The 14,232-nt window shown below is 42.4% G+C and overlaps 1 protein-coding gene across 1 annotated transcript in view; it reads right to left on the bottom strand.

The window, feature by feature from the left end:
- The window catches only part of SPTLC3 (serine palmitoyltransferase long chain base subunit 3), a 135,869-nt gene that overhangs the window by 108,762 nt on the left and 12,875 nt on the right, over nt 1-14,232 (bottom strand). Inside the window, exon 2 of the mRNA XM_068987695.1 lies at nt 4,799-4,981. Within this exon, the coding sequence (XP_068843796.1) occupies nt 4,799-4,981 (183 nt within the window). The remainder of the gene's footprint in view (nt 1-4,798; nt 4,982-14,232) is intronic.

The following is a 14,232-nucleotide window of genomic DNA, read 5'->3' as shown; positions in this document are numbered from 1 at the left end:
TATGTTGGGTTCCCAGGGAAACTCTCTCATTTTGGACCCACCCAGATCCAAACAGGAAGCCCAGCACTGGGCCGTCTGTTTGCTTTGGACAAAACCATGCCTCACACCCAGTGACCTTCATGAACCCCATCCTTCCAAACACTTAGAAGAAAGTCACACTGAGCCAATCTTGCTGTTGTTTCAGAATGCCAAGTATGGATAAGAAAGAGCGAGGTTTAATTCATGCAAACATTTGGCGATTTATGTCCAAATTTTCTAGTTCGAACTTGCTGAACCGTTTTTGTTATATGCGGGAGTAAAAATCTCTGGGGATGAACCAGAAATATCTGGGCTTTGCTTGTAGGGCTCTGGGACTACTTGGGTCTAACAGAAACATGGTATCGCAATTGATAAGTCTTTTACCAGCAGGGGCCACAGGGATTGAGACATGCAGCTGTACTTGAAGTTTTAAAAATCCCTGACAATGCTTGATATTCCTTTGATTATATTTTCTGACATCCTACTCTGGATTTAGCAAAGTTGGGCCATGACATCACTGAGAAAGTACTATAGCTAGAGATCTCTGCTGCTGCTGCTGCTGCTAAGTCGCTTCAGTCGTGTCCGACTCTGTGTGACCCCATAGACGGCAGCCCACCAGGCTCCCCCGGCCCTGGGATTCTCCAGGCAAGAACACTGGAGTGGGCTGCCATTTCCCTCCAATGCATCAAAGTGAAAAGTGAAAGTGAAGTCACTCAGTTCTGTCTGACTCTTTAATACATTGCAATTCAACTCTAAAGTTGCCTTTAAAGGGTTAAAAGAGGAATTGAAGCAAAATATTGAAAACTTGTATCTGTCTGGGTTGTCTTTTTTCCTCCTTAGTGTCTTGATTATTAATCAAGTCTGTTGAGATAGCAGGTGCTCTGGGTCTGAGATTTTTTTAGGGCTCTTTTGGAGAGAGATTTTGCTTTTTTTTTTCTTTTTAATCTTTTCACGTAGTATTACTAACTCAGTCCTCAAGTGACGAGTGTGCCACTGCCATTCTTGTAGCTCACCAAAGAAGAAACTTGAGATTATCCTGGTTTCCTCCTCTGTCTTATTTTCCATATACTCAGCAACCAAGACTTGTTGATTATACCTCCTAAATATCTTTATAACCAGCTTCCTTTTCTTCATTCCATCTGTCTCTTCCCCAACTCAAGCACATATTATCTCCTTCCTAGACTATCATAAGGATTTTTATTGTCGCATTGCTTCTAGTCTTGAGTTGGAATTCCATCTCTGCCACTTATAACATTCTCTAAAGTTCTCTGTCCTCTTCACACCCTTTGTCTTTTTCTCTTCCGCAGACCTTCCCTGGGAGATCACATCCACTTCTATGGTTTTGATTAATTTAATATGCTCCAGATATACTGAAGATGCTACAATATCCATCTCAGACTTTTCTCTGAGGTCTAGACCTCTCTATCTAGCTGTCAATTCTTTCAACTCAGCTTGTTTCAAAGTGAATTGATCACCTTCCCCTCCAACTCCATATTCCTTCTCAATTCCCCATCTCAATATGTGATACTGCTTTCTTTATATCCAGTTGCCCAAGTCGTAGACCAAGTGTGGGCTTTGATTTGTACATCTCTGTAATTCCCCAAGTCAAATCAATCATCCCTAACTCTATCTCTTTTTTTTTTTAAATTGAAGTACGGTTGATTTACAATGTTGTGTTAGTTTCAGGTTGATAGCAAAGTAATCCAGTTATACAGAATAGATACAGATCTATCTATCTAATTAGATCAATATTCTTTTTCAGATTTTTTCCATTATAGATTATTACAAGATGTTGACTGTATTAATACTTCCCCGTGCTATGGAGTAGGTCCTTGTCATTTACCTAGTTTATATGCAATAGTGTATATCTGATAATCCCAAACTCCTCTGTTATCCCTCCACTCTCCATTTCCCCTTTGGTAACCATAAATTTGGTTTTTATGTCTGTGAGTCTATTTCTGTTTGTAAATAAGTTCATTTTTATTATTTGCTTAGATTCTCCATTAGTTAGTTAGTTAGTTAGTTAAGTCACTCAGTCATATCCAACTCTTTGCGACCCCATGGACTGTAGCCCACCAGGCTCCTCCATCCATGGGCTTCTCCAGGCAAGAATACTGGAGTGGGTTGCCATTTCCTTCTCCAGGGCATCTTCCCGACCCAGGGATCAAACCCAGGTCTCCCGTATTAGAGGTAGACGCTTTAACCTCTGAGCCACCAGGGAAGCGTACATAGTGATATTTGTCCAGCTTACTTCACTTACTATGGTAGATTTTAGGTCCATCCTTGCTACTGCAAATGGAATGATTTCATTCTGGTTTTATGGTGGGGTAGTCCTGATTCCAACCCTTAAGCATCTCTTGGCCTGTCATGAGCTATCACTAACCTGGGCCCAGCCCAAGGTATCATCTAGATTTTTTATCAACCTGGACTTCTGCCTCAGCCTCTTAATTGGATTTTTTTTTTTTCTCTTTTTGGTCCCTGCATTGTCCTCCTGCAATCCATTTTTTACATTGCAGTGAACATGATCTTTCTAATCTGCTAATCTGCATTCCTCTGCCTGAAATCCTTCAATGCCTTCCCATTGTTCTTATAACAAATGCCTATGGCTTATAAAAACCCCTTATAGTAAGGTCTCTGCTTGCCTCTCAAGCAATCTTTCTCCCCACATAATCCCACTCTCACAACAATTCTGATCGTTAGAATTCCTTGGTTCCTTAAATGTTTAATGTGTTCTCTTATCTCTGGGCCACTTCACACCATGTTTCCTTTCCTTGAAGACTCCTTCCAGCTCATCTTGCTGCACTTGTTGCCTTATTACTTACTCTTCAGTCTTCTAGAGACCGAATTTAAGTTTCTCTTCCCCCCAGCAGGCTTATACTGAACACCAAGCCCAGGTTAAATGCTTCTATTCTTTGCCTCCCTGATGTCATCTACTAACCTCACTGGTACCTCTTATCAAATTCCACCGCAATTGCTTCTTTCGTGGTTAGCTCTCCAAAACCATTATCTGCCTTAGTTATTCTTATGTTTCCAGACTGTTGTACAGTGCCTGGCACAAAATACTAACTCCAAACGAATCTGACTTGCTTGCAGCCCTCTTAGAGAGTGTCTTCCTTTGCACCTTGCTCAATAGGCAAATACCTGCTCACCACTAAGTCCCAGCATAATGCCTTCCTAACTTCCTAAGAGAAGCGCAGGACACAGATCCCTGTTTCCCATATCAACTTCCTCCCCATCATCACTTTTTATCACTTGTTTTGCTCATGAGTCTTTTTTTGCATACCAGACTTCAAATTCTCTGCTGGAAGGACCTATATTTTCTTCTCTATTCGTCCCCATGACTCGATATGGGGCTTCCCAGGTGGCACTAGTGGTAAAGAACCCGCCTGCCAATGCAGGAGACATGAGACGTGGGTTCGATTCCTGGGTCAGGAAGATTCCCTGGAGGAAGACATGGCAACCCACTCCAGTATTCTCGCCTGGAGAACCCCATGGACAGAGGAGCCTGGCCAGCAACAGTCCATGGGGTTGCACAGAGTCCGACGCGACTGAAGCGACATAGTTCACACGCAGTTGGTGTAGAACATATGACTTAGTCCTTGCTAACGTAAGAGAGAGTTCAACAGTCAGACTGGGCCTGATTTCCCCCTGAAGGTATGCTTAACTTAATCCCAATTTGGTAATTCCAAAATAAGTGTTCTACATGACCTGTTCATGGTTATGTTTCTATAATAAGAGTTTAGCTTACTATGCGTACTGATCAGTAAGTTATAGGATTTGAGATTCTCCTATTACATGTGTCAATGATGCTATACTTAGATATGTTCAAGGCTCCATCATGTGGAATAATCTGTGGCCACAATAGTATATTTTAAAGCAAGTTTTAGGGAAAAAGAGATTCATGGCATCATATATCCTTTGAACCAATTTTGGAAAACATGGTAAAAGGACACAGGCTCTTCACAGGTTTCTGAATAGTTTCCAAGTTGTCCTGTTAGCTTTATGTGAAAAGGAGATGCTGTAGACATGTATACATTCACCATTGAAAGTATCCAGATCAGTGGTCTACACTGAGGGTGGTATTCCACTTGGTGAGGCATTTGGCAATGTCTGGAGATATTTTTGGTTGTCACAAGGATGTGAGAGAGTTGTAACTACATCTTGCAGGTCAAGGTCAGGGATGCTGTTAAAAAATCCTGCAATGTCTCCCACATCAAAGGATTATCTAGCTCGAAATGTCAATAGTGCCAAAGTTGAGAAACTCTGATCTAAGTGAAACCCTGACCACATGTCACTCAAACACACTTTCCTAGTCCAGGATAGAATATAAATAATACTCAGCTTACAACTAGAAGACCAGAATACAGTCCCATTCATGCCCTCACTTTCTGATTTTGATTTTTCACCTTTAAAATGCTATTTTGAAATCTATCTCATGGGATTGTTTTAAAAATTATATTTATGATAATGTACATGGAAACCTTTAGTTTAGCCTGCTGCTGCTGCTGCTTATAAGTAGCTTCAGTCGTGTCCGACTCTGTGCGACCCCATAGACGGCAGCCTGGCAACTAGTAACTGCTCAATAAATATTGTAAAGAAAACAAGTCCATGAATACATGGATAACTTTGGGGGGTTTACGGGGTTCAGGGGAATAGAATTTGCCTTGAGTAGTTGCTGAGCATATCACTCTTTTCAGGATCTGTCCATGCATTACCACTTGGGAGCACACTTCAGAGAAGAACTGGCATTGACAAAGACTCAGGAGCTGCTCATGCGTACCTTTTGTTCTTCTCTCTCCACAGCTGCATTGCATTTTTCTATTCCAGAGTTCCTCAGAAAGTCCCTGAGATAGCCAAACAGTGTTCCAATTCCATATCCCAAGTAAGTGAAAACCATAACATGAAGAGGTGCTTCCTCGAAGGATTCCACAAATGGCTTGTAAAAATTTGAATTTCCATTTTGCTGAAAAGACAAATGGAAATGGAAAATTAGCCACTCTTCCATTACAATGAACTATGACACTGAAAAATTTGAACTTTCAATCTTTTACATGTCAAAGAGCACATTTAAGATTATGAAAATACTTGGAGAAAATTGGAAGTTGATCACTGAAGAAGGTAATCAGCAATGTACATTTTATTCCACAGCTCTTAAAGAAATAATTGATTCAGGCAAAAATTATCAACAGATTCTAAATCTGTTAAGTGAAAAATGAATGAGGAATAGGGGTTTTGCAAGATATCCAAGTATCACTCTGTACTGCTGCTGCTACTGCTAAGTCACTTCAGTCGTGTCCGACTCTGTGCAGCCTCATAGACGGCAGCCCACCAGGCTCCTCCGTCCCTGGGATTCTCCAGGCAAGAACACTGGAGTGGGTTGCCATTTCCTTCTCCAATGCAGGAAAGTGAAAAGTGAAAGTGAAGTCTCTTGGTCGTGTCTGACTCTTAGCGATCCCATGAACTGCAGCCTACCAGGCTCCTCCAGCCATGGGATTTTCCAGGCAAGAGTACTGGAGTGGGGTGACTGGAAACCCCAATAGATCCTGAGCTACCTTTCCCAGAGTGCCTGGTCATTTGGGACTTGGTGACCCTCTGTGGGCTGTTTGTTTCCTGCATTTCCTTCAGGTGATGGAAACGAGCATGTGAGCTGTGCGTGCTAAGTTGCTTCAGTCATGTCCAACTCTTTGTGACCCTATTAACTGTAGCCTTCCAGGGACTGTAGGATTCTGCAAGCAAGAATCCTGGAGTGGGTTGCCATGCCCACCTTCAGGGGATCTTTCCAACCCAGGGATAATACCTGCTTCTCTAACGTCTCCTTCATTGGCAGGCAGGTTCTTTACCATGATGGAAATGAGCAGGTCCCTTATTGGCTGCCTGTTTTTCACTGCTCTAGGCTAACATTGGGCTTTCCTGGGCTCAGGCAGTAAACCAATCTGTTTGCAATGCAGGAGACTGGGGTTCAGTCCCTGGCTTGGAAAGATCCCCTAGAGAAGAGAATGGTACCCTAATCCAGTATTCTTACCCGGAAAATTCCATGAGCAGAGGAGCCTGGTGGGCTGCAAAGAGTCAGACAGGACTGAGCAGAGTGCAGCACAACAGGCTACTATTAGAGAGGATAGGAAATAAAAAATATAGCCTCTTTTCCCCAGAATTGATGGCATAATGCGACAGGCGGAGGGGAGAAAGTATAATCATAACACTGAACAAAAAGAAATGTCATCAGAGTGACACAAATGGTGAGATTGTATCACATGGAGTGATCAGGAGTGGCTTCCAGAAAGGGACATCTGAGGCCAGTCTTGGAGGGAGGCAGGGCCTGATGGCAGGGAGGGCTCAGGGGGAGGGAGACTGCCCTGCTTTGGATTCAGGCATTTCACTTGCTGACTGTAAGACTTGGTGCAAGTCACTTAATTTTTCTTGCTCTCAAATGCCTTCAGTGTAAAATGCAGCTAGTAAGGTTTCTGTTGTTGTTCAGTAGCCAAGTCATGTCCGACTCTTCGTGACCCCATGAATGCACACCAGGTTTCCCTGTCTTTCACCGTCACCCAGAATTTGCCCAAGTTCATATCCCTTGTTTATTTTGAAAATTAAATTAGATAATAAATGCAAAGGACCTGTCCCAGAGCAAACACTCATTAAATGCTCCTGAAATCTTCTGAGTGCGATGATAAAGGAAACTGCTAGAATGAATGATGCCGCTTTTAGAGAAATATTTGGGAAAGAAGAGAAAGAATATGTATAGAGCCCTGGCCAGTACCTATACATAGGGAGAAGCAAGAGACTGAGGACACAAGAGGAGGCAGTAAGTGTGAAAGGGGACAAAGAGGTGGGGGTTAGAGGCATGGCGGGGCGGCGGGTAGGGGGCATTGTCGAGATACTGAAGTTGAGAAAGACCATGATGCTTGGGTCATCTGGAATTGCAGCAACCATTTGTGGCCACAGATGAAGACAGTTATGCACAAAAGATGGTAGAAAGAGGAAATGGAAAGACTTGATCCTTAATGACCAAGAGTTAATGGACCAAAGCAACCAATCCAGGGACCATCCAATTAGAGACTCTTCCCAACTCTAGACTCTCATTACGTGAGAATAACAACATCTAATTTTTAATATCCTTCAATTTGAGTCTTCCAGTACTGGCAGCTGAGGATCCCAGTAGATCAGTTCTCCTCCCCAGTCAAGAGAGTAACAAGAACTGTAGACCAGGTGAGAGGTGGGTGGAGGTGGGTGGGACTGGTGTTCATCTAGTATTCACGATATATTCATCTCAGTTATTTCTCCTGAGCATCCACTCTGATTGGTTAATGAGAGCCCTGTTATGACTGATGAGTATATATCCCTTACTGTGTGTGTATGCCGTATGTCGTGTTGTATAATAAACTTTCATTCATAGTGGCAGGTAAAACTCAAAGCAGCGCTTTCCTCAGTAGAATCCTCTATTTTTATTCTAAGACATTTGAGAATCTTATTGATTTCAAAGTTGCCATTTATTTCTCTTCTAAAATACTTTGGAATGCCAGTTAGATTTGGCTGAAATCTAACAGATTTGTAGGAATGATGCAGCTCCAAAGCTTACGAAAGTGGGATGAAGCGAGAGAGATGAGAGTACATAATTCTACCTTAGCTGGAAGGGTACTTAATATCTTAAAGTTGCTTTGGATTTTAAGAAACGAGTATTTTAATCACAGTCTGCTACAGATATAAATGTTTAGAAATGCTTTATCAAACTCCTATGTCTCAGTCTAGTCTAACTCGTATCATCTTGTCACAAACAGGTGAGCTGCTCTCATTTCACATCCTGATACCCTGATTTTTATGCCCTTCCAAACCTTCTCTCATGCTGACAGATTCCTGTAATTTTTTTGGTATTTACTCCTTTTTCGAATGTCCTCTGTTGCCCCCCTCCTTCAAGCCAGCCCTTTATACCTTTGCCTGCCTAATATCCGCTGTTTAAGACCTAGTTCTGTCTTCACTTCCTAAAAAGATCCAGGCTGGGTGTTCTCACTGCATAACACCATTGTAATACTCATCACACTGTACTACAAAAATATTTTTAAAAGACAAGTTATTTAATAAAAGGACAGAAAATAAAGGATCACTTGCAAAAAATAATAGCTGTTATTATCTCTCACTTAGACCTTTTGAATATTTCAAATATTTTCACACTAATGTCCATTGTAGGGGAGACTGGCTGTGAGCATCAAACCACTTCCCTCTCCTCTTTCTCACAGCTGGGCCACAAGTCCCACGTCCATTGCCGACAAGCGTGACCGTGCGACTGAGTTCTGGTCAGTGTGAAACCGGTAGGAGTGAAATGTGCCATTTCTGGGCCTGACCTGTGGCTCTCTCCTGACCCGTCTCGTTCTCTCTTTGCCCTGTTGCCATCTGAATGCTGACGGCCGTGGTGACCTTGGAAGCCACCCAGTCTAGTCTGCAGAGCTTTGCTCAGCCTGGTGACCTGAGTGGCCAGGTGGAGCACAGTCCTCACTGTTCGCCCCTCCAGATTCCTATCAGTGCCCATTGGACTTCATAGGAGTGAGAGATAAACTTATATCGGGTTATGCCATGAGACTGGGTGGTGCATTTTTTGAAGTATTTTAACAAATGTTTTCATTTTGGCTGTGCCGAGCCTTTGTTGCCGTGTGGGCTTTCTCTGGTTGGGGTTAGCGGGTTACTCTCTAACTGCGGCGTGTGGGCTTCACGCTGTGGCGGGCTGTCTTGTGGGCACAGGCCCTAGAGTGTACAGGCGTCAGTGGTAGCACCCCACGGGCTCAGTCATTGTGGTGAATGCGCTTAGTCGATCCTGGGCATGTGGAATCTTCCTGGACCAGGGATGGAACTGTGTCCCTCTCATCTGCAGGTGGATTCTTAACCACTGGACCACCAGGAAAGTCTGGTGACTCATTTTTAAAATATTACCTTAATATTGTTAAAATACTTGAAGAATAGATACTATAAGAATCATTTTAAAATTCTTTCATGTCTAAATCTTGCTTAGAAGGGTTTGGAAGAAGCCTGGGAACTAAGTTACTTCCCCAAGGAAAGGAATGCATCAGGACCTGTCTGCATTGGCCAATATTTTAATTTAAATCTGGGGAGCGTAAATTGGTGTGGCCATTGTGGAAATATGAAGGTGCCTCAGAAAATTTTAAAACAGGACAACCGTATGATCAGCAGTTCCACTCCTGAGTAATTATCTGAAGAAAATTAAAACATTGATTTGAAAAGATATGTGTACCCCAATGTATGTAAGTACAGTGTGTGTGTGTATGTATGTGTGTGTGTGTATTTTATATATATATATATATATATAATGGAATAATACTCTGGTATTAAAAAATAATGAAATCTGCCATTTGTAACCACATAGATAGACCTGGAGGGTATTATGCTTAGTAAAATAAGTCAGAGGAAAACAACTACTGTAATTTCTCTTTTATATGTGGAATCTAAAAAACTAAAACAAATGAATATAAAGAGAAATAAACTCATAGATACAGAGAACTAGTGGTTACCAGCTGGGAGGGGCAAGATAGGGAAAGGTGATTAAGAGGCATAAACTACTATGTATAAAATAAATAATATACAAAGGTGTAATGTACAGCACAGGAAATGTAAAGAATATTCTATAATAACTTTAAATGTGGTATAATCTATTAAAGTATCAAATCCTTATGTCATACACCTGAAACTATATTGTAAATCAACTATAACTCAAAAAAGATGGAATGAGATAATCAGTCAATCAAATCAATCAATCATGCTGGGCAAGCTTATTCCAGAAAGCTGAGCCAAAGATTTAATTCTTGATATATTGAGCATCTCTGTGTGTGAGGTGGTGCATGACAGAAAAAAATCACATTAAAAGATTGAGGCCTCAGTGGCCACAGAAGTCAGAAAGACAGACAGACAGATAATAAACATGGGAATTCTTGAAGGCACAAGTTCTTTATGTATTAGCTACTCCAGACTTTCTTTGTCATGGTGCACAAGTTCAGTCGTCGAGAGGTCAAGTTGCTTTCCCCGCGTTTCGGCTTGCCCATCCGCCACCAGGGAAGTTAGGGAACAAGTCAGGGAAGCCCACAAAGAGTCCCAGGCTTCCGCAGTTCCAGACTGGGAAGTGAAGGAGTCACCGAAAAGGTCGGATGGCTTGGAGGGGACTAAATGAAGTCCGTAGGAGCAAGCCACACGATGGTCTGCTGGAGGAGTGAGTGAATGAGACAGAGCCAAGACTGGGAAATGCTGAGGGAGGAGGTGAGGGTCTCTCAGGACAGGGGAGTCAGCACAGGCACGTCGTGGTGGAAACGAGAGGAATGGGACCTTGCAAGGACCTCGTGTCCTGCCTGTTTGGAGATGAAATGTGTAGTGCCTGCTGGAACAACATAGGCCTACACGGCAGGATGAGCCAGACCTTTCCCAGGATCCTGCTTGATTTGACAGCTGGGGTGGAGTCTCTAAAGTCAGGTGGACATAATTGAACATTGGAACAAAGCAGTCATCCTTCGTCAGCCTGTAATGACTGCAGTCTTCTAATCTTACCTACAGCCAGCTGGACCACTTGAGGAGCACAGCTTTTCTGAAGCTATCCTAATAAGCCAGAGAAAGCAATGCACGTGTTTCAATATCACTGAGATTAACTACCACCTACTGTCTTCCAGTTAAGTTATAATTTCTCAGTCCAGGTGAGAGAGTGTTCATCCTTGAGGTGCTCAAAACTTAAACCTTTGAGACATGACAGACTGGAACATATTTCAGAAATAAATTGGCCATGAGACTGGCTCTTTTTGCTTCCCAGATGGGCACAGGTAGCTGTCAACTCTCCTGAGAAGGCTGACTACCATGGTTATGCACCTATGCCTGGCAGTAGACGAGTCATTCGGGTAGTTTCATCTTATGACTTCCATCCTCCTGATGCTTATGGGCCAAGGGGGGGGATAAAATATTCTTATCTACCTAATAGCAGCTGGATCACTTGAGGAACACAGAGCTTTTCTGTGCATGCAGAATACATCTCAGGACCAGAGAGTAAGAAGTCCTCAGTGACAACATCTAATCAAGTGTAAAGCAGTGAAAAAAGCAAACCAGAAATTTAATGGCTTTCTATATTTACACATTGTTCATTTTTACCCTTCCTTTTTTTTAAACTTTCTGATTGAAATATAGTTTTTTTTTTTTTCTGAATTAGGAACTCTTTATTGAAGTATAGTTGACTTACAATGTTGTATTAGTTTCAGGTGTACAGAAAAGTGGTTCAGTTACATATACACATGAATCTATTCTTTCAGGGAGAAGGCAATGGCACCCCACTCCAGTACTCTTGCCTGGAAAATCCCGTGGGCGGAGGAGCCTGTAGGCTGCAGTCCGTAGCGTCGCTAAGAGTCAGACACAACTGCGTGACTTCACTTTCAGTCATTGGAGAAGGAGATGGCAACCCACTCCAGTGTTCTTGCCTGGAGAATCCCAGGGATGGAGGAGCCTGGTGGGCTGCCATCTATGGGGTCGCACAGAGTCGGACATGACTAAAGCGACTTAGCAGCAGCATTCTCTTTCAGATTCTTTTCCATTATAGGTTATTCTAAGGCATTGAGTAGTTTCTTGTGCTACACTGTAGGTCCTTGTTGTTTATCTATTTTCCATATAGGAGTATGTATGTACTAATGCCAGACTTCTAATTTATCTCCCCCCGCCCAACTACATTTCCCCTCTGGTGATCATAGGTTTGTCTTTTATGTCTATGAGTCTATTTCTGTCTTGTAAATAAGTTCATTTGCATCATCATTTTTGGATTTCACACATAAGTGATATTAAATGCTATTTGTCTTTCTCTCACTTAGCCTTACTTAGCGCGGTCATCTGTAGGCATATCTGTTCATTCATTCAGCCAGCAAACACATTTGTTGATTTGTTGTCCATGGCCTCCTTCTTGCCATAAAGCAGAGATGAGGAGTTGGGACAGGAACTGCGTGCCCCAAAGAGCTGAAAATGTTATCGGGCCTATTGCAGAGAAAGTTTGCCAACCCCTGGTCTAAAGGGAAATACAGATGCAAAAAAATTACTTACAAAAAGGGAAATGATGAATAAGTTAGGGGGCTATGGAGTGGATAGGACATGATCTGACCTTGTGAAAGGAAAGAGAAAGGTCTCCCTGAAGAAGACAATGCTTAAAATAAGATCTGCATGAAATTAAAAGATGTGTGCTACTTGGAAGAAAAGCTATGGCAAACCTAGACAGTGTATTAAAAAGCAGAGATAACACTTTGATGACAAAGATCCATATAGTCAAACCCATGGTTTTTCTAGTAGTTACATACAGATGTGAGATTTGGACCATAAAGAAGGCTGAACATCAAAGATTTGATGCTTTTGAATTGTGGTGCTGGAGGAGACTCTTGAGAGTCCCTTGGACAGCAAAGAGATCAAACTAGTCCATCCTAAAGGAAATCAACCCTGAATATTCATTGGAACAACTGATATGGAAGCTAAAACTCCAATATTTTGGCCACTTGATTAGAAGAGCCAACTCACTGGAAAAGACCCTGATGCTGGGCAAGATTGAGGGAAGGAGGTGAAAGAGGGTGACAGAGGGTGAGATGGTTGGATGGCATCATTGGCTCAATGGACATGAGTTTGAGAAAATTCCAGGAGATAATGAAGGACAGGGAAGCCTGGCGTGCTGCAGTCCATGGGGTCACAAAGAATCAGACATGACTGAGTGACTGAACAAAAAGTCAGTAGGATTTAACAAGGTGCAGTGTTCCCAGCAGGAGGAAGAGCCTGGGAACTTTGGGGAGGGAAGGGGGTAGGGTAGTGGGCTGGCAGGGACTAGCGAGGGGCAGGTCAGTTCTAAAGGGGCAATGTCATCCACTTTGTCCATCATCAGTATTCCAGTGCCTAGAAGGTCATCTGATATAAAGTAGGTATCCAATAAATATTTGATGAATAAATGGATGAAACAGCTGGGGAGATTGTACAGAGCTTGTAAACCGAGTTTAGGATCACAGGTTTGATCCTAAGGGAAGCCATTGATGAGTTTTAACCAAATACTGGCTTAAAATCTGATCCGATATCTGTTTTCATAAGAGCCCCTGCAAAGCCATGTATGTGATTGGATCTTCAGGGAACCCCAACATTCAGTGATTCACAGTGATTCATGGTTGTGTGGTTGGTAATTCTGAGAAAGACAGCTTATGATATCACTTATATGGAGACTCTTTTTTAAAAAATCATACAAATGAACTTATTTATAAAACAGAGAATCACAGAGAACAGACATATGGCTAACAGGGGGTGTATGTGGGGGGAAGGATGGCAGGGAGGGATAGACTAGGAGTTTGGGATTGACTGTACACATTGCTATTTAAAATAGATAACCAGCAAGGACCTTTCTGTACTGCACAGGGAACTCTACTCAGTATTCTGTACTAATCTAAATGGGAAAAGAATTTGAAAAAATAGATACAGGTGTATATATGTATACACACACACACACACATACAGCTGAATCATTTTGCTGGACACCTGAAACTAACACAACATTGTTAATCAATTACACTTCAACATAAAACTAAAAAGTCTTTCTTGTATCCACTGAGGAAGAATATTTGATGAAGCAAACTCATTCTGTTGATTCTGGAAGTTGGAACCTATGACCAAAACTCAAAAGGAAAGTGTCTCCTAAGCTACCTGAGAGTGAATTAACACCAGAGACGAGCTTTGCCGCACAAGTGAGGTGTGTGATGTAGCATTCCTTTCTCTGGCCAGGCAGCTGGTGACTCACAGGTGAGCTGAAACAAGGGTGGGGCTCCAGAGGCACACAATATGTGGTTCTGAGTCACTTGGCTGAGCTCAGGGAACTGAACTTGAAGTATAAACAATGGCTTTTCTCTTTGAATCAAATGGAAACACTTTCTTCTTGGCCTTTGATTATGCTCATTCCCTGAAGGTGGACCAAACGGTGCCTGCCATTGAGTAATCTGAAGAAGCAGAAAGCCCCCCTACCAAGAAAGAAAGTTGCCCAGGATCCCACCAGTCTCCTTTTCCTGTGTGTTTATCAGGATTTGGCTCATGGTTTCAGAGACCTATTCTCCTTACCTCCCTCTGCCCATCACCCTATAAAATCCCTTACATTTTATGCACGTCTAGAACAGTCTAGGTTCAGTTAATCTATAACCTGGCTCATTCTCTGCTTGCCTTTGAAGATAGAATGTGTCCTTA

This window comes from Capricornis sumatraensis, chromosome 15 (assembly GCF_032405125.1).
Source record: "Capricornis sumatraensis isolate serow.1 chromosome 15, serow.2, whole genome shotgun sequence".
Taxonomy (NCBI): domain Eukaryota; kingdom Metazoa; phylum Chordata; class Mammalia; order Artiodactyla; family Bovidae; genus Capricornis; species Capricornis sumatraensis.
This window is presented reverse-complemented; position numbering and strand designations above follow the sequence as displayed.